The sequence below is a fragment of the Arachis hypogaea genome, chromosome 18 (assembly GCF_003086295.3).
Source record: "Arachis hypogaea cultivar Tifrunner chromosome 18, arahy.Tifrunner.gnm2.J5K5, whole genome shotgun sequence".
In the NCBI taxonomy this organism is placed as follows: domain Eukaryota; kingdom Viridiplantae; phylum Streptophyta; class Magnoliopsida; order Fabales; family Fabaceae; genus Arachis; species Arachis hypogaea.
In genome coordinates this window covers 124,663,568-124,684,160 of record NC_092053.1, presented here as the reverse complement: position 1 = coordinate 124,684,160, position 20,593 = coordinate 124,663,568, and the positions used below count along the sequence as shown (strand labels likewise).

The window sequence follows — 20,593 nt, the reverse complement described above, 5'->3', positions numbered from 1 at the left end:
GTGAACGCAGAATTGATTTTGCCTCTAAACCCACGTTTAGGAGAAGCTCAAATTTGTAGCTTCTGCATTTCACGTTTCACGTTTCACGTTTCACGTTTAGGAAAAGCTAAAATATTTCTTTTTTACCAACCCTACCCTTCATTTTCTTTTATAAGAATGATACTAGTAACTATTATCTTTACAGTCATTCTTTGTAGTTCTTCCTACTTCTTCATAATTTTTTAGTTCCATTTTTTTTCATCAAAATCGTTCAGATTTATTTCAATCACTGACAAATTGAAATTTTTTTATTTTTATTTGATTTTATTCATATGAATTTTATTTACGTTTTATGGTATTTTTTTTGTTCATATGATATATGTTGTTGGTTTTATGGAATTTTTATTATTTCTTATCTATATAATTTTTTTCTATTCTTTGATGTACTTTATTTTTGTTTTGTATTAATTTTTTTTATTTTTTATTCTGAATTTGTAAAATTTGTAATTGTAATTATTATATACTATGTTTATTATCAAAATTTTGAATAATATAAATTATGATCCTATAAAAAAAGGACAAAATAAATAAAAAATTAATTATAAGTAACAATAGAGTCATAAATAATAAAAATTTATAGTGTAAAATAATACTAAATTAAAGAGTACTGACGATACTAAAAAAAATTATAGAATATTTTCTTTTTGTGTGACATTATAAAATTTATAGTACTCTCTTTTATATTTTTATTTTTTATTGTATTTATTTTATTTATATGATAAATATTTTTTATATTATTTTTTATAGTATTCTGATTTTGCATGTATATAAAATTGATGTCTATTTTAGTAATTTTTCATCTAAAAGTGATTTTGAGTAGTATAATCCAAACAACATTTATTTTACTATAATCAATTTTGATATAAAGATTACCAAACATAAATCACGTTAACCCAAACTAACTTATCATCAAAATCAATTTTACAAAATCAATTTTATGCAAACTTTGGTTTGCAAACTGGAATCCAAACACACACATAGTCATTGAAGTAAATATCATATTAGGCTGCATACATCACAATTATTTTTAAGTATAACCTTCTCTCGAATTCTGAGTTAACGCAAGGGGTTAGGGTTAGGCCCTGTGTATTCAAATGATGCAATCAAGTTAGATTGAAAAAAGGTTACATGATGAGATGCACCTGTATCTGGATACCAAGCTGGGTCAGAGATAGTAAAGAAAATCTTGAAAATTTTGATCCAAAATCTTATGAAGGAATGTTTGTTGGATACTCCACCACTAGCAAAGCGTTTAGGGTTTACCTCAAAGAACATACAACAATTGAGGAACAAAGCTATAAAGAATGGGGAAGATAAGAATAGGGAAGATTCATTGGAGTTGGGAGATGTTGCTCTCTTTGGATCAAATTCAGATAATCTTATCTTCAATCATGCAACTCATTGTCCAACCAAAATGATCATCTCTTCTTTCTCTACATAATCATATGACTTATCAAGGTTGGAATCAAGGTGAGTTGGCTGCACCATCTCCCTTTTGCTTCGGTTTCAAGGAAACATGCTTAAACATGTGTTTTCTTGATGTTCTTCCTTAGGAATCATGCTTAACTTGACTTGAGGGTACATTGAAGAGTGGTTTCGAAAGGCCTTGGCTAACAATGAGGCACCTTTTGGTGCAGGGCTTTGGACTAATACACAAAAATATTCCCAAGATTTTTTTCTAGCAGACAAATCAGTTCTGGACTTACTTTCTCCATTTGTGCTTGACGAAAACTGATGAAGTGGCGCGTTTAGACACCACGTAGACTATTACGTGTTAGGGTGACGTAGATGGACGAATAAGTCCCTATCCTTGTCATCAAAACGACGTCATTTTTATCTATGGCGCCTCCTTGTATTTGTTCTCTGAAAATAAAAAAATCCCACATTGTTCAAATTCTGAAATTGGACGTGTTCCAAATGGCAAGTAGTGGAGGAGGCTTAGCCACCACGGAGGGAGATTCGTCCATGAAAACGCTGGAAATTTAGGTTTAAATAAGGAGGGTAAAACCCGAAATGCTTATGTGATCTTTTTGTAATTATCTCCAATTCTGTCACCATCGTGAATCTAAGAAGGTTGTTCTTTAGGTGTCCAAGGTATAAGATAATTAATGCTACTTTATTATTAGAATCGAATCATTTAGATATAAAATCTTGTGCACACAATGAGGGTTTATACATTACAGAAAAAATAATCCTATATTTGCAAGTTTTTTTGCGTGGGTTGACATGGTTTTTAACTTCAATACAAAGAATGTTAGTCTGAAAGAAGTTATTGTTGTTGATAATTTGGTTGGTGGTTTTTGAGTGTTGAAGATGCAAGATAAGGTGGTTGCATTAGAAAACAATAAAAATACAGCTGTGAAGAAAAACTGAAAAAATAATTGCTTTAATGTGTACTTATTGTTTAGGTTTATTGTGTTAGTTTGTGTAGTTGTGTTTAATTGTTCTACAAAATCTTATATTTATATGTTTCTTTTGAATTTATGAATGAAATCAAACTATTATGTATATTCTGTAATTTTTAGGGTGATTTTTTTTAGTAAATTTGTGTTGAATTCATAAGAGTAGTTGCATGTTTCAAAACAAACATAAATTAGAAGTGTATCTTCCAATTTGCTATCATAGGTAACTAAGCAATGAACCAATACTTGAATTAAGAAAAGACACAATTGAGTACCGTAATTGAAAACATATTTAGTCACATACATTCAACACTATAAATTCATGAAAGATAACAACAATAGAAAACGAAACTGCCAATTTAATGCAAGGCAGTAGCATGAGCAAGCATGGAGTAGTTTCTCATCACTTTTTCCTAGGAGCCTTGAATCTTGAATTTGGGATGAACTGGAATATTTTTGACATTGTACCTTTATTAGCAACAGCAGTGTTTCTACCGAGACTCCATCACTGTTTCTAGGAGGTGGGACAGGTGATGGTGTGCTTGGCTGCACTGGTGATGGTGGAGAATGATGTGATCTAATAATAGGCAGTTTAAGCTCTTGCATGTGGTAGAACATTAAATTCCAATGCAAGATTCTGTAAATTGCAAAACTAAAAAATATAGTTATTATATACTCTACTAAAAGAGAAACACAACATTGCAATTTTGCAACAACTCACCACATTTGGAATTGAGTTAATGTTAAGGTGAAAAGCTTGATTCTGACCAACATTTTCACCACCATTTTGAAATAGTAATAATATATGGTTTAATAGATGTCCAAATCAAACCACCAAGAAAACTAAAACAAAGACAAATTAGTCCCCAGAAAATTAAAAATAGTCATTTAAGTTTCTAGAAAATTTTAAATAATCCTATTCAGTCTCCTCGATCAATTTGGTTCATGTTATACGTGAGATTGTAGTGCTGATTAGAAAACATGGATCTCACCTGTCCCTTGGTTAGAGGTTCCAGAGCTGGTTCCAGTATCAAACCGTTTGAGTATGAGAGATCATGAATGGTAACGATTAATGAAATGTGGAATTCAATCAACGTTAGTGACGATGGTGATGTGAGAGATGAATGTTCCAACAAGATATGGCTTTTTCTGTAAAAAATTGAACATAAGTAGGTGTATGGGATCTTTTACCCTGATATTAAGTGAAATATATGAGAGAAGAGACACTTTTCATATCCCTCTCAAACGATGTGTTTCGTGCCACAGATACAAATGACATTATTCGGTTGATAAGAAAAGGGTTAAGTACTGAAATCGTCCCTAAGGTAAGGGGCGAAAATCAAATTCGTCCCCGACCTTTTTTTGTTATTAAAATCATCCTCAACGCTACAAAACATTATAAAATCGTCATTTTTACCAATTTTATTTTTTTATTACCAAATTACCCTTTATTAAAAAATTATAAAATAAAATAAAATAAAAAAAGAAAAGAAAGGCTGAGGGAGAAAGAGAATCGGGAGAAGGGGAAAGGGGGGGGGGGGGGGCGAGAAACAGAGGGGGGTGGGGGAAAAAGGAAGAGGGGAAGGGGAAGGGGGGAGGGGGGACGGCGTCGGCGAAGGGGGGAAAGGGGAAAGGACGCGGGGTGGGGGTGGGGGGAAGGGGAAAGGACGCGGGGTGGGGGTGGGGGAAGGGGTGTGGGGGAGGAGGAGTGGGAAGGGGAAAGGGGGGAGGGGATCGCCGCCGTTGGAGGAGCCGCGTGCTGTCGCCGCCATCGCGCCAGTCACCGCCGCGCCTTCGTCGTCGTTCCTCGCCGCCTCCACCTCCGCCATCTTTTCTCCTCGCCGCCGCCACCGGTCTTCATTACCGCCGCCGATCTTCGCTGTCGCCGCCGCCGCTCTGCTCCTCGGGGAAAGGGGGAAGGGAACGCGAAGGGAGAAGAGGGGGGAGGGGTTTCGGGAAGGAGAGGGGGAAGGGGAAGACTCCTCGCCGCCGCCACCGGTCTTCACGGACGCCGCCGATCTTCGCTGCCGCTGCCACCGCTGCACCGCCGCCCTGCCGCCTGTGATCCGCCACTCCTCTTCTTCTTCTTCTTCTCCTGTGAATTGGATTTTTGTTGTAAAATTTCTGAATTTTTTGTGAATTGTTGCTGAGTTTTGATTATTGTTTATTGCTGAGTTTTGCTGAGTTTTGATTATTGTTGTTGCTGAATTTGTTATTGCTGAGTTTTGTTGAGTTTTGATTACTGTTGTTGCTAAGTTTTGAGTTCTGATTTTCTGGGTTATGTTGTTGCTGTTGCTTGATGTTTTTGGTGTTGGTGTTGGTGTTGGTATTTGTGGTGGTGGTAATGGTGGTGGCAGTGGAAGTGGTGGGGGTGAGAAAGGTGAAGAGAAAAATGATGATGATGAGGATATTTTGGTCCAAGAATTTGGGGAAGGATAATTTTAAAGCGTTTTTGAACGTTGATGATGATTTTAATAATGAAAAAAGGTTGGGGACGAATTTGATTTTCGCCCCTTACCTTAGGGACAATTTCAGTACTTAACTCATAAGAAAAATGAGCTTATTTGTCCATTTGTGTCACCCTGACACGTAACGGTCCACATGGCGTCTAAACGTGCCATTTCATTATTTTCTATCGAGTACAAATGGAGAAAGCAAGCTAGGGACTGATTTGTCTACCGGAAAAAATTTTGGGAATGTTTTTGTGTATTAATTTTTTTTGAGATTGAAATATCAACTTTTAAAATCTTCAGAGACTGATTTGAGTAATTACTCATTGTTTTAATAAAATGTCCGCTTTTAATTTTTCTTGAGAACTAAAATATCCAATTGTAGTTTGATTTGGTAAAACTTGTACTTTTCAAAAGTAGTAATATCTATATTTAATAAATTAAATTAATAATAGCTTTTATTAAACACAAATAATAACAAAAAATCGATATTAATATAAAAATTAAATTTGGATAAATTAATAAATGATGTTATATTAGACTTTTTAATTTTGATACAAACTAATTTTTAAAAGCTAACTTTGAAAAACTTGTAAGCATAAAAATGAGCTTTTTAATTTACCAAACAACACAAAATGAGGTGAAGCACCTATTCAAGGAGACTTCTACTGTGGTGAAAGAATATCAAGGTCCTTAAAAGACCAGGATCTTTATGTAGTTTTTTTTTTAATTTTAGAGCTCATTTGATATTAAATCAATTTAAAATTAAAATATACTTTTTAATTTATTTGTACATGTGACACAACCACATTTCACTCTTTTGACCGTCAAAATGATCATTTCACCTTCCATACAAATAAATCTCTATTATATTTAATTTATTCTCCAGTTTTTTTTTTTTTTGACAAATCCAATTATAAATTAAAATTACATTACATAAGTAAATTATAATTAAAATAACCTTTCATTTATTAGTGACACACAACTTTATAATTTAAATAGTATCTTTCATATAATAATGACAAATAATTTATCATAAAAGGTATTTTATTCTCTTAAAATTAATTATAAAAAATTATTTTAGTATTTTAAAAGTTAAGTATAGTAATATTTTTATTTTTTACTATTATATTAAAATTTTTAATTTTAATATAATCAAACAATTTTAATTAATCTTATAAAAAAAAATTAGTCTTTTTCATGCTAATGATTAAAAGGGTATTTTAGTATTCTAAATATGAATTACAAGAGTTTTTTTTTATTTTTATTTTTAGATCATATTCAAACTTTTTAATTTTAACACAATCAATAATATGAATTAGGTTTTTTTTTTTTGAATTAACCTTCAAAGATTGTTTTGTTTTTTTGAACATCAATTATAAGGGTATTTTAGTCTTTTTCAAATTAATACTAAAAGTCTCTTTTTGTTTAAGTTTTAAAAAGAAAATATTAGTCATTTAAAATAATCTAAAAGAGTATTTTACTCTTATTAAAATCAAATTTAAATTTTCAACCCCAAACTATTTATTCATGTGAATTATCCAATTATCTAGGATAATAAACATAATAATACCAATATCTTTTTCCTTATTAGTCTTAAAAAAATGTATGAATAATATAAGCTGATATTTTTTTGGTAGGAAAACAATAATAAAAATTATTAATTAAGTTAATTGCATAATAAAAAAATATGAATAATTTTTTAACTAATAAAAAACAAAGTTACTATTTTTTCATGATACAATTTTACAAAAAAAAAAAAAGGATAATAAATCAACTTTTAGTAAATTACACGTCAAATATTACTATTACATACTAAAAATATATATATTATCAAATATTTTAAAATAAATTAATTTATATTCATACTAAATAATATTTATTTAAATTATAATTTAAATTCTTGTGTAAAGCACGGAAAATGAAACTAATTTTATATGAAGAATGCATGTATGGCTAATATATTTTTTTATTAATTTTGAAAGGACTAAAATTAAATTATGATCGACATATATATAACCTATTTGTCCTTAATTAGTAATTATTATATTAATTTAAAATAAAAAAATGTTGAAATTTTTTCATTTTAAATATATTAAAAACAATTAAAGACTGGATTATATTTACTTAACTAATAATATTATATAAACAATAATTAGAGTAATTAAATAATATTACAGTATTTTTAATATTTATATTACTCATGATATATATAATTACTAAAATTTATCTACTAATCTCTTTGAATATATATAAATTACATAGTTTGTAAATAAGGGTTTTAGTCACCAAAAAAAAAAAAATAAGGGTTTCAAATTAAATATTTACTTTCGTTAATAATTTTGTTGAAAAATTCAAATTAATTATATATTTTTTTGGTACCAAACAAATAAAGCAAAACAAATAAAATTAATACTAATTTTATTTTATTTTTATCAATATAAAAAAATAAAGGAATAACTAATTATTTTGATATTTACTTATATATATTAGAATAAATATACTTTTTGTCCTTAAAGTTTGGCAAAAATTTTAAAAATACCTCTAAATTTTATTTTGTTTCAATTTTGTCCAAAAAATTTTCGATTTGTATTAAATATACCCTCGACAGCTAAAATTTCAAAAAAATTTAAGACCAATCTAACAATATAAAAAAATAATGTAAAAAATTTTTAGAGCCACAAAAATAGTATATTCTTTCTAATCCTTAAAGAACCACTTTATACTTTTCTCAGCATACACAAATCCCCTATTCAAATAATTTTACCAAGCCTATATCAAAGTCCAAACCAAGCCTATATCCGAGTGAGTCCTCTTTTTTTCCCGACGACTACACCTTCTCTTTTTTTTTTTTTTTTTTGGTCAGGAAGACAACACCTTCTCATATCTACTTTAGACCCTGTTGGGCTTCAGGAAACAATTATAATTAAAACCCACGGGCCCAAAATCGCTTCCATCAGGCCAGCACCACTCCGGAACAAAGGGCAACCGGCGGCGAACAGAGATCGACAAAGGCAATCTGAGTCGTCGAGGGAGAAGAAACATGGCCTCGTTTGGTTCTCTAAAATCCACGATATTCGAAAGAGAAGAGAGAAAACAGTGCGTATTTTTTCTTCTTTGTTCTTTATTTCTGCGTCTTATTATTTTCTTGTTCTTTAGGGTTCCATAACGTGAATGTTTTTCAGGCAGTATCAGGCGCATATTCGAGGCCTCAATGCATACGATCGCCACAAAAAATTCATAAAAGATTATGGTATGATGATTCCACATTTCAAGTTATAACTATACAGCTTCTTTTCAATTTGACTATTATTATTATTGTTGTTTTGCTTTGTTCTTCTTGATTGAATTGTGAAAGTGTAGGAATGTGTTCATCTTTAGTGATCTTTGATACTGTCAATTGCTTTATAACCAAGAAGAGTTTATATTATTATGTGTATGTTTTTAAGAATTTAAATTGGTTGCCCAGTGTAAAAAAGTTTTATGAATGATTTGGTGCTTTATTTCCGTTACCTTAAAAAGTTTTACAATTCAAGAATTTTCTTGAATGCTTGTTTAAGATTCTCTTTTAGTGGATAGAAATTATTAAGCTTGATTTTTTAAATAGCACCCTCAAATAATTTTTGTTTATAAATGGACAAAAGGAATTAATCAAATCCTGAGCATTTTGATTTGGTTGGGTCCTTATGTCCTACAGGAAAATGGATGATGAACAATCTCCTCCTCTGAGAAAGAAAGGAGGCTACAATCATCCTGAAATTTAAGTAAAACCCTGTTAGTGTTCACAACTTGTTCTTATGTTTTTTCTTCTGGTGCCATTACCAATTCAAGAATAATGATGCTCTAGAGTTAAATTAGCTTGTTGTGTTTCTTCTTCTGTTTTCTGTGTTCTGTTAGTGGCAACTTTTAATTTGCTTCAATTTTCTGCTGGAAGTTTGATGTGAAACACCTTTCCAAAAAGTATTGATATTTGGTAGGGTATTGTAGTAAGATTTCTTCTATTGTTGCTGTTGTTTCCGGGAAGTTTTTGTAGCATTTCTGTGTAATGTAATCCTAAGTTCAAGTGCTCCAAGTTATTTTATTTTATTATCTTGGTACTATTTCCAACAAGAGACTTTTCCTTATCTTAGATTTTTTAATTTTTATTTCTTGACATTACAGTTAGTTTCTACAGGCAAGATAAACCTTCAAATATAAAGTTGCCTATCAAAACAGATCAAGACACACTAAGAGAAGGATACAGGTAGGATTATCATATTCACAGCTTATATTAGCTAAAACTGTACAGGCATTTTATTTTCTATCCTTATCATTTCTTCTCTCAACTTGTGTCATATATGACAAAATCTTAATTCTGTTAATCTAAATCTATTGCAAGATTCATACGCTCCGAGGAAGATGATATGGATTCATCATGGGAACAAAGGCTGGTGAAGCGTTATTATGATAAGCTTTTTAAAGAGTATCCTTTAGAAACTTTGATCATTTTGTGCTAAAACTGTATATACAGTAGGAATGCTGGTTTATTTTATTTTATTCTTTTTTCAATTACTTTTTGTTGGTTTCATATTATGAATTTGTTTTACTTATTTGTTAAAAAGATTGTTGAAAATGCAAATTTATTGAACTATTTCAACTTGAATTCAGATGGTTGCCTGTAATATGTCAACAATTCTTATACCAGGCCTTATATTTTTTATTAGACTACCAGGCCTTATATACACTTTTATTTTATGAATGTTTATTTTACAAATCTTTATTTTTTCCACAATGTGACCATGAGGGTTGTTGTGGCCTTGAGCTTGTTGTTCACTTGTTTGTTATTGATGAGAAATATTTATTTATTTATTTTTCTTTTACAATAAGTTTATTAAATATACCATGAGTTTTGCTGTGAATTTTGTTGCACTTGTTGGCTTGTTTACCTTAAATCTTTTCAAGATACTGCCTTGCTGACATGTCGCAGTACAAGAGTGGTAAGGTAATTGTCTGCAACATATATGCTAGATTGTTGTGCCATTATGGTTGTTTAGGGTGGTAATCCGAAATTGGTCACTCTTCAATTGATTAGATCACCATTGGTTGAGCCCTTGACAAAAATTTCTGTTTCTTTACTTCCCATATTTCATATTCCTCCATATGAGTCATTGTTTGTTTATCCATGTAAGCAAACAGAGTGCACAGAAGGAGTTCATGCTGATTCAATCTCATTGGACGGTTTTTTTGTTTTTTTTGTTTTTTTTTTTTTTTTTGAGGTGGTGTGGGTATGTCAGTGTATCAAATTTACACTTGGGTCAGAATTTATAATACGTTCCTCTACCTTTGTGCTAAGTGGCAGGGTGGATATCTATTAAGGTTCTTGCAAGCTATACATCTTGTTATGATTATTTTCATTGTAAGGTCCTCGGTTAAGAAGCTCCGTTTAACTTTGGTTTGGCCTTTTGATTGATCTCCATTTTGCTTAAGCGAAAAGCTGTTTATTGGTAATGAGGAGATGTGTAACGTGATAACTAGGATAGTTGGTGATAGAGGATATTTTGAGAATCTCGTCCTAGGATATCTTTGTAATATCCTCTCTTGTATAGATTGGGTTAATGTGTTTTAGATTTGCCTCATGTCTAGGGATGTTGATGAGGGTTTTTCTCAAGTCAAAATAATTTAAGTGATCTAAAGTACATCTCAAAGGATCACTTGTTGATGAATGGAATTTTCTTTGTAGATTGGTCTCAGGTGGAGGACAGAGAAGGAAGTCATGTCAGGCAAAGGTAATAATTATTCACTGGCTAGTTAAACTTAATATCCTCTTGCTCTTTGTCCCTGTCTTCCTGCAACTCATATATTGTGCGTTATTTCTATAGACTTCACTCAATTTTTTTTTACAAACGAACTCAACTATTCAAGAGAAAGAGCAAAACCCTCATTTTGTCATCCAAAGATACAAGCGTAATCACCTTATCTCTCATTATTTACTAGAACATTTTAATTCCAGTTTTTAAGCTTATCCGGGAACATTTTTTTATTTACAAACTTTCAAAACTTTGGCGGGACACGATATAGTTGTGCTGGAGATCATTTATAAACAACGTAGAATCATTTACCTTGTCCTTTTCTAGATTTATTCTGCTTGCATTGCTGCAGAAGTACTTGTCTTGGTTTGTTTTATAGTTCTAAACTTTCATTCACAACTTTTCAGGGCAGTTCATATGCGGTAACAAGCATTGTGATGAGAGAAATGGATTAGCCAGCTATGAAGTAAGTGCTTATTTATTGAATTTCTGTTGAAAACTCTGATAGGTATTTTCTTATGTGTGTACTAATGTGATACAGAATTAAAACCCATGAATCCTGTCTATGGTTGTACTAGACTCCAATCATAAGAGAGCTAGCTATACATAAATTGAAATACTTAAGAATAAGATATGATTTTAATAAGATGTTACCTTAAAATTGGTATACAATTATCATTGGTCTTAACGAACATTATCCGGACCTATTATGCATAATTTTCTCAATCATCCGATCTTGTTAGAACTGGAATAAAAATATGGAGAAAAATTTAAAATGAATCTGTATTATTAGGTAGCGTTTGGAAGAGAGACAAAGACTGAGACTGAGAGACAAAGATTGAAATAACTTTCAGTATTGTGTTTGGTTTAAAGTGGGAGACAGAGACTGAAATAAGAATGAAGCTCTAATTTAATTTGTACAAAGGGTAAAGTTGGAATTAATTAATTGAAATGGGAGTATTTTAGGTATAAAATGTTATTAAAGTTTTAGTCTCTGACCCCAAAAATTTCAATCCCCTGCGTCCCTACTTTTTGGAAGTACTGAAATATTAAAATTTTAGGGACAGAGATTGAAATTTTAGTACTAGTCTTTGTGCCAACAAATATGATACTGAATCCCAATCTCCCAATCTCCGTCTTAGTACCTCAGAACAAACGCTACCTAAGATTGGATTAATCTTAAAGTGCCAAGATCCCTAGAAAGACTACACTAATTTAAGAACAGTTAGAGCTTCTGAACTTTCAAAGGTGCTAATGAAATGCCAAAGACTCCTAACTGATTCCATTCTCTCCTGATTTGTATTCCCTATGTAATGTAACTAATTCCTAAGTATCAAGCTCCTAACCAGATCTATATAGCCAACTTGGTGGAACATGATTTGGTAGCTGTTCTTTTGAACCTATGATGAGCTTGACTCCGTCTTTGGGATTGTTCAAGGAATCAAGAGATGAAAACTAATAATGGAAATTGTGCAAGAAGGAAAGAAACTGAGAGGAGAGAAAATGTACTGAATGCTATATCAATAATGATAGCTCTAAATTTGATAGGGTATGGTATATTGTTACAATGTGTATACAACTTTGAATCTTCTATGCTTGCCATTAATTTCTCACAACAGGAACTTGCTCAATCATGACTTACCTCAAAGGAATCATTGAAACCTACTTGCCTTACATGTAACTTATCACTCTCTAAGATACTTGTAAATATTCTAACAGTTACCAATTGATCATTTTTCATTAGTTCATCAAGATGGAGATGAAAAGAAGATTGTTCCAATTGAGGGCTTAGTTTGATGAGCTTCTCCACAGATTTTTTGAAAGACTAGCAATTATTTTAATGTTTAGGTGTCATATTAAGATCTTATTTATCCTTAAGCATTCCTTTTTTTTTTTCCCTGAAAGATGAAGAATGTAACTTCTCAGAAAATATATTCTTTTTTCCTACTTTCCTTGTGGCTATGCTTTTACCAAAAAGTTTTACTCAAACATAAAAGAATAGAAGTACTTATAATTTAAACAAAAAAAATATTTTACAATAATAATAAGCACTGAAATAATAAGCACTAAAGGGATGGGGCATTCCTTAGCAAGCATTTGGGGAGAGACCCCTTGAATAGGACCTTGATTGGCTTGATCTAACTGTTTTAGTGAAAGTATGGTTTTAGATAGAGCCAAGTGGCAATGACATCAATGCATGTAACAAACTCTGACTTTTAGGATGGGGATAATGCTTGGTTTTTTGATGTTGTTTAGCTTGTTTCATGATATTATTCTATCACTGGCTTCTACGTAGACATGATGCATAGCCGTAATTTGCATATTACTTATTAGGCGCACAGCACCGTAATTTTTACCATTTTGTTTGGCTTGTTTTGTTAAAACGTTGTTTTATCCTTCATCGATCAATTCTATCACCGGGCAATGCACAGCTGTAATTTGCATATCACTTGTTAGGTGTCCCACTAAAATTTACCATTTATTTTATATTACAGGTTAACTTTTGTTACTTCGAAGCTGGAGAAAACAAACAAGCATTGGTTAAATTGGTAGCATGTGAGAGGTGAGTTGGCACGATACATGCTGGTTTTATTGGAAATTCATTTGTATTTTTTATCGTGTCGTTTTACATATCTCCTTCTGAATGAGGCTCCCCATCACATTTATTAAGTGTTTCTACCCTCTTAATTGTTGCTTATGTACCTTTTACATACTGATAATGATTGAAATTCCTATCCTTGGAAGTGATTGCTGGATTAGGATTGCATTGATGTCTAAATCTTTTCTCGTCTTCTGAATTTACCTTTAAGAATCAATGCTGATGTGATAAGAATACAATTTAATGCATGTCTCAAGAAAATTTACTTCCATATAGATTTTAAAATATTTGTTTGACACTACAAAGTTTGCTTTCTACAACAATACCTGAACAAGAAGCCATCACTTGAGCACTTCTTGGTGACATTCCGTAATAGAAACTGAGTTTTCCAAATGTAATATCTGCAGGTGCCCTTCAAACTAGTCAATTTGTCAAATTCCAAATCCCAAAATTACCATGACTCCCTGGACGAATAGTTGTTGGCTGTAGCTTACCTACTTTTGATGCATAATCATTTAAAGGTTGTTTCATAGGGTTTTTGTTCACTGTGATTTATGTGTCTGATTTGAATTCACTTGAAACTGGGCCTTTTTAAATGGGCCTGAATTTCTAGCAAATAAGATAGAAATGTGGATAACTTCACTAAACCAATATCAAGGTAATATTTAGAAGAGAATGATGGAAAGACACCATGAAGAAAACAAACACCTAGAAAATGAAGATATGCATATTATTGGATGCAAGAGTGCTTAATCCTCTCTCTCTTTGTAAGTTCCTCATTTCATCCTTTTTCTTCACATTTCCTGCCCCTTCCTTATACCTTCCCTAACTATCCAACTTCCTACCCAAAACAACAACAACGAAGCCTTATTCCTCTACGTAGGATGGACTACATGGATCAAACGATGCCATTATGCCCTGTAATGTATCATGTCTACGGGAAGATCGTTTATACTTAAATCTCTTTTGACCACTTCATTCAAAATCCTTTTAAATCTTTCCTTGCCCTAATCACTGGTCTATTTTCCATTTAGCAGTTTTCTCTCCACAGGCCCAAGCACCTAAGATGGATTCTTCAATCTTTTCAATAATAAGTGCTTCGCTGACTTTCTCTCTTATGTCTTTGTTTCCTATATTGTCCATTTGTGTATGACCACTAATCCATCTAAGCATTTTTATTTTGGCCACACTAATCTTATGTTCATGCATCAATTGTTGCCCAACACTTTGTTCCATACAACGTTTAATGGCAGGGCAATAAACTTTATACTTAAGTTTTAAGGGTACTTTTTTGTCGCATATAAATCCCAAAGTACTTTTCCATTTTGACTAGCCGACTTGAAACTTATGGTTACATCATCCTGTATTTTTTTTTATTGTCTTAAATAATATAACTGAGATGCTTAAATCTCTCGACCTATGGTGTGTGATATATTCCTACCTACTCTGTGACCTTTTTTCTCTTTGCACCATCAGATTTACTACCTACACTGCTCCCTGAGTAGTTCAAATTTACACTACATCCAAGTAGTTGTTGATTACATTACAAAATTGGCAGTTAGGGATTTGAGGTCTTGCAGCTTTTTCCAGTCTGAATATTTCCTCCTTAGTGTACATCTGTGTTACGAATGGGGTCTATCGGTATACTATCAGCCCTTTGGGTAGGAGTGTCTCCTTCAAAGACATTAAGAGCTTTGCTTGACATTTTTAATAATTGAAGGTTTTATGGAAGATAAGATTCGTTTCAATTTTTCACTTGATTAGTTTTTAATAGATGTGCAGAGAAACTTAACTACAAAAGGCAAAAAGAGAAGGAACAATTACAGAAAAGAGTACAAGAAGAGGATAGAAGAAAGAGGTAAGGAGGAATCTTTCTTTATTCGTTCACTTGCTTCCTCTTTTTCTTTTCCTTTTGTTTTAAATTCATTTTAACCTTTGGTGGTATTAAAACTGGATCAGCCGGTTCAATTGGAAAACCGGTCATTGGCCTAGCTTGGTTTTGCATTTGAACCAACAGCTGTCAAATGTATTGAAATAAGTGTAAACAGGCCGGGTTTGGGACCAATTCGGTTTATGAACCACTATTGTTGTGAATGAGTACAATGCACATACAAAATTCTGCATTAATTATATCCATGGCCCATGATTGAACCAGGGTGCTGTAACATGTCAGTGATATGCACCAACCACTTGGCTAGCCTGCTTTTTGAGATATAAAGTCTATTTTTCATATTAATTCAGAATTGAATTATATTTTATATATTCATTTAATTAATTAATTCAATTCAATTTAATTTAGTTAATTTTTATTTATGCAATTAAAGTATTCACCTAATGATCCACTGACTGGTTGAACTAATGACCCAGTGGCCCTACCTTAATTGTCTAGTCGGTTTTTATAACTATGCTTTGATGATATCCCAGCATTGCTGGACTAATCCTTTCGGTTCTTTGACAATTGACATACCCTGAAATACCATTGGACTTGATACTGAGGAGGGCCCTGATTAATTGGTGCTTTTCCCCTGCCTCCCAGGCTTGAGCCAAGCCCAATTAATCATCGTTATTGGCTTATTAATTCACTTGTTATTGACTAAAAAATATGGAGACTTAATCTTTTCAATTTCAGGAACCGGTCAAAGAGTGCTGATGATCTAGATGAGTTCCAAGAAAGCAAAGATAGAAGACGGAAAGGTTCAGTTTATTATTTTCAACTGGAATGCCATTTTTACCTGATGGTGGGATAATTTCGGTATATTTTTAGATGGATTGATATGATCATTTTAGCACTTTAAGCTCTTTCTTTGTGGAAGGGGCAGGGAATCACTAGAGGAACATAGCACGAATTGTTGTGCCTAGTAAAGGAATTAATGCATTTAAAAATGGTTTAATGGTTAACATTGCATCACTGTTACTGGGCCTTGTAACTAAAAAAAATGAATTGGTAGGGTTGAGTCTTGTCTTTGAAACGATTACTTTTTGTGCTGTATGGGTTTTGTTGACATTGGGTGAAGAGCATTCAAAATGTAGCTTATGGGCTTCATTCTCAGTTGTGTTTTGCCGCTCATCATGTCATCATTTGCTCTCATTAGTCATTACTTAAGTTTTATCTAACGAGCATGAGAAGCTTGGTATTAATTCCGGTTTTGCTATATCGATGGGTCAAATGTATGTTTTACTTTCTTTGATTAAGATGGTGAAACTGGTAGAATTTTGCATTCGTGGTTTAAGTAGGATGATATGGAGTTGGGGTTGCACCAATTATAGAGAAGATGGTGGAATTTTGTCTGAGATGGGATGGACGTGTTTGGAGAAGGTATGCTGAGTATTGAGGCTCCAATTCAAAAGTTGGATCACATGAAAGGTAGTTCTGTAGTTAGAGGTAGAGGGAAACTTAAGAAACATTTAAAGAAAATTATCAAAAGAGATGTGATTCAAAAATAACATGATTTATGATAAGGCACTTTAGCATTGTTTGATCTATGTATAACAGATCTCATATAGCTGGGATATGGCTTAATTGTTGTCTTGTGATGGATGATTGCTATACACTTTGCCTTCTTCCCTTAGAAATGCCTGTTTCTTTTGTCTTAACATTTATATGCTTCAATTTTCCTTTTTCTTTCTCTTCTGGTTCATAGCTATAATTCTTTTCTACATGCATTTACAGGTAAAAAGGCTGCCATTGATGATGAAGATAACTTCGACGAGTTTCTCGAGGAGATGTTCCCCTGATCATGATTGGCTCAGGAATGCAAGAGATACACAAGATTAGGCATTCATAGGACAGCCATTCTTACTGATAATCAGTAAAACCGCTCAGAGAATGTTGTGGCAACTATGATTATGTATATCTATAATATGGTAGGTAAATTTTTATTGTGCACGATACATTGAATGGCTTACCTATGTAGTGTAAATAAAGTAGCTTTGCAAAAGGAACTAATTACTTGGTACTGGGAAAAACCACATTTAGTATGTGTATTGAAAAATTTATGACTGCTGGGACCAAACAAGGGGAAGGGGTTGTTATTCCATTTGGGAGTAAGATATTCATCCATTTTATAGTGATAAAATAACTATTATTATTTACAAAGAGAAAAATCTTTTTTTTTTTTTTAGTTGTTGCGAATATGTATTTCGAGTAAATGTTCAAAATGGTTTATGAATTTCAAATCGCTATTAAATTTAGTCTTTGATTTTTAAAAATGACCAATTAAATCCCTGAAATTCGAAAATGTGCATCTCTGTTAGTCCTTTGTAGAAGTGCTGTGTAAACGTTGATGATGTGGAGCGTGAATTGCTATGTGGGCGTTCCAGCTGTATGCTGATGTGTACTAAGGTTGAATTTGATTCAAATTGGTATCTGGAATTGCTTAATAATACCCAAATTAGTCCATTTTTAACTATAAAATCCTAATCTCCAAATTATTGTCTTCTCTTCTTCAACCTCTATGTTGTCTCCTTCTCTTCTTTGACTCTCTTTCTCTTCTTCGCCCAAATACTCAAATTGATTTCTCGTCTGCGTGAGTGATGATGGGTGGTGGTTGATGGGTGGTGGCGAGAGAAGCCAAAGTAGCTCAAGTAGGAACAACTCTGCAGGGAGACCTTATGGGCAGCAAAGGAATGCGCAATCGGGGAGGTAAGCACCGTTTTTTGCAATTGCAGGCTTCGAACGGTGATGAAGTACTCAACGACGGCAGAGAATCCTGGTAGACCATTTTATGGTTGTCCGAACTATGAGGTAAGGTTATGGCTGTGAAGAAAATGTTAAGATGGTTTCACTTTGAGTTTAGATTCACCTGCGTTTTTTACTCTGCACTCTGCAGTATGGAATCCTTTGTAATTTTTTTCATTGGGCTGATGGATGTGAAGAATCAGTTTGTGCAACACTCATTCCACAAGAAGTTTTGCATGAGTTAAATTGGAGGATGACAAGCTTGAAGAGTGATATTAAGACCGTGAAGATAATGACAATAGTGCTTCTCGCTTTTGTAGTTACTTTTGGTGTGTGTTTAGGTTTTAGCTTGTTGGGATTTATAGTCAACAAATGATGATTATGTTATCAAATTTTAAATTTCTTAAGTAGTATGTAATGTCTTGATCAAGATGGAATAAAATGAAGATGGGATTCACAGATGGGTCTGCATCATCTTCAGAGTCTGGTGGAGTCTTCAGTTGATCAGATTTTCAACTATCATCAGAAAAAGTCACTGCCATACATATTCATGCATTACATCACCGATAGAAAAAGAATAAAATCAATACATATACTTAAATGGCATTAATTATAATAAAAAAATATACTTTACATTGCAAGTTTTCTTCTTTCTCATTATCATATACCTCCTTCTCATAATCAGATGCATCCATTGAAGGGGGACAAAAAATATCTTCATCATTAATAGCATTTTTCTTGCTTTTATCATTGTCATTGTCAGTCTTCCTTTTTCTCCTATTGCTGGAAGGACCAACATCATCATCGTTGTCATTGCTTGAGTCCACACACTCAAGTGGCATGTGTAGCTTGTAGAAACTGTCCTCTGCAGATTCATAAGAATCAGATGAGCTATCAACATTTAAGTGAATTGGCTCCTTACTTACTTGTTTCCTCCAGTCTTGTGATTTTGTGATATATCTTCTAGGCATTTTTGTAGATGTGTTGAGTTTAAAGTTAATAGGCTTGGCTTGTTTCTTTGATGCACTAGGTTTCTTGGTTTGTGCATTATTGGTTGAGGGGGTGGGTTGAGAGAAGACTTTGTGAGATATGAGTTTAGAAGTAATAGGATTTGGTTGGGATAGAGATTTAGTGGACTTGGCCTGTGAACAAGGTTTGGAGACATTAAAATTGAGGGCATTGGATTTTGGTGGAATGGGCTTAGAGGCAGTAGGCTTGGGGGCATTGGGCTGGGTCGCAGTGGGCTTGGGGCAGTGGACTTGGGGGCAATGGGCTGGGGGCAGCGGACAGGGGCAGTGGGTAGGGGATAGTGGGCTTGGTGTAGTGGATTTCAATTCAACTTGGATAAATGTAATTGGTTCTTCAAGTTGACTTAATATTGTGCTGGTTTTCTTCACAGCTTCAACACCTTCTACTCTACCTTCTTCCATGCTTTCTATTCCAACCTTCTGGCTTATAGCATGATCATCGTCATCTTCAGTCTCAGACAACTCTATTACATCAATTATATCAAGAACTGAAGGTCTGTGCTCAAAATAGATGTGGATGATGACGTTATTCTCATGGCAGTGCTTGATCATACTAACAAGGTCCTGGTCCACTTGCAATCTCCTAAGACCAAACTCCAACTCATCTTCAGGGTCCAAAAACCAACATGCTTCAGCCTTGTCATACCCCAATTCTCTATAATAACCTGTTACCGCAAACACGTCAAGATAGTCTTCATTGATTGCAACCCATTCATCATACAAGTCAGATGTGTAGATAAAACTTTCACCAGGATTTGTCTCAAACTTTCTACCATGGTGAAAAACAAGTTTCAATTGATCAGGCATTTGAAGGTTACAGCACAATGCACCAAGCAAACAGCATTAATCATTTTGTCGCAAAGCAACCATGTTGCAAAAAACAAGAAATCAACACTATATTTGTAATAAGAACGCATATATTTACTTCCTATTGACTATAACTTAAACTAGATTATGATTTATGTAGTTACAAGGTTCATATCAGAAACCCTAAACCCTAATATTTGTGCCATTAACAACTACAATATTCTACACCACTCACTTATGTATACAACAATTCATTCACACATAACTATCAAGAACCCTCAATAGAATACAAAAAATAGAAGAGAAGGACCAACATGAACTCTTACCTCTCACCGTCAGCAGTGTGTGAAGGTGATGCTTCGTCGATAAGTCCTTCACTGACCAGAGAGAATAGATTCTAAGGATGATCGCCGACGAAAAAGTGTGAGTGGGAAGTATGTGAGAATGAACGGACAGAGAAAAAGAGAAAGCTTTTTCGAGGTTTTGGTGGGAAACGTTGAAGTGGAGGGGGGACCAGCAAGAATTGTTTATTCAAAGGGGAGAAGATGTTGAACGATGTCATTTCACACACTTAGGGCATTCTTTCTCTCAACGACATCATTTAATGGAATGTCCACATGGCAGTTCACGCTCCACATCATCAACGTTTAGACGGCACTTCTGCGAGGGACTAACGGAGATGTACGTTTTTAAATTTCAGGGATTTAGTTGATTTTTTTTAAAATTAAAGACTAAATTGAATACAATTGAAATTCATGGACTATTTTAGGCATTTACTCTATGCATTTCAGTTCTTTGAACATC

The 20,593-nt window shown here is 33.2% G+C and overlaps 1 protein-coding gene across 2 annotated transcripts; it reads left to right on the top strand.

Moving 5' to 3' along the window:
* Window positions 1-7,677: 7,677 nt before the first annotated feature.
* LOC112771177 (uncharacterized) lies at window positions 7,678-17,380 on the top strand. Of its 2 annotated transcripts, none has more exons than XR_011875941.1 (11): window positions 7,678-7,990; window positions 8,077-8,144; window positions 9,053-9,134; window positions 9,270-9,353; window positions 9,833-9,872; window positions 10,611-10,656; window positions 11,085-11,143; window positions 13,173-13,240; window positions 15,051-15,134; window positions 15,906-16,640; window positions 16,947-17,380. XR_011875941.1 is itself a non-coding variant. In XM_025815823.3 (11 exons), the coding sequence occupies exons 1-11, from the start codon at window positions 7,935-7,937 to the stop codon at window positions 17,009-17,011; spliced, it is 717 nt and encodes a 238-aa protein (XP_025671608.1). In that variant the 5' UTR covers window positions 7,678-7,934; the 3' UTR covers window positions 17,012-17,380. The 2 variants fall into 2 exon arrangements, 1 of the variants encoding a protein (XP_025671608.1); XM_025815823.3 differs by having other exon boundaries at window positions 15,906-15,970.
* The last annotated feature ends 3,213 nt before the right edge of the window (window positions 17,381-20,593 follow it).

Excerpts from the sequence above, each read along its gene's own strand:
- LOC112771177 (XM_025815823.3), top strand. The coding sequence starts at position 7,935 with ATGGCCTCGTTTGGTTCTCTAAAATCCACGATATTCGAAAGAGAAGAG. Across the intron at positions 9,354-9,832 it reads TATGATAAGCTTTTTAAAGA|ATACTGCCTTGCTGACATGT; the intron begins GTATCCTTTAGA and ends AATCTTTTCAAG. Across the intron at positions 9,873-10,610 it reads CGCAGTACAAGAGTGGTAAG|ATTGGTCTCAGGTGGAGGAC; the intron begins GTAATTGTCTGC and ends TTTTCTTTGTAG.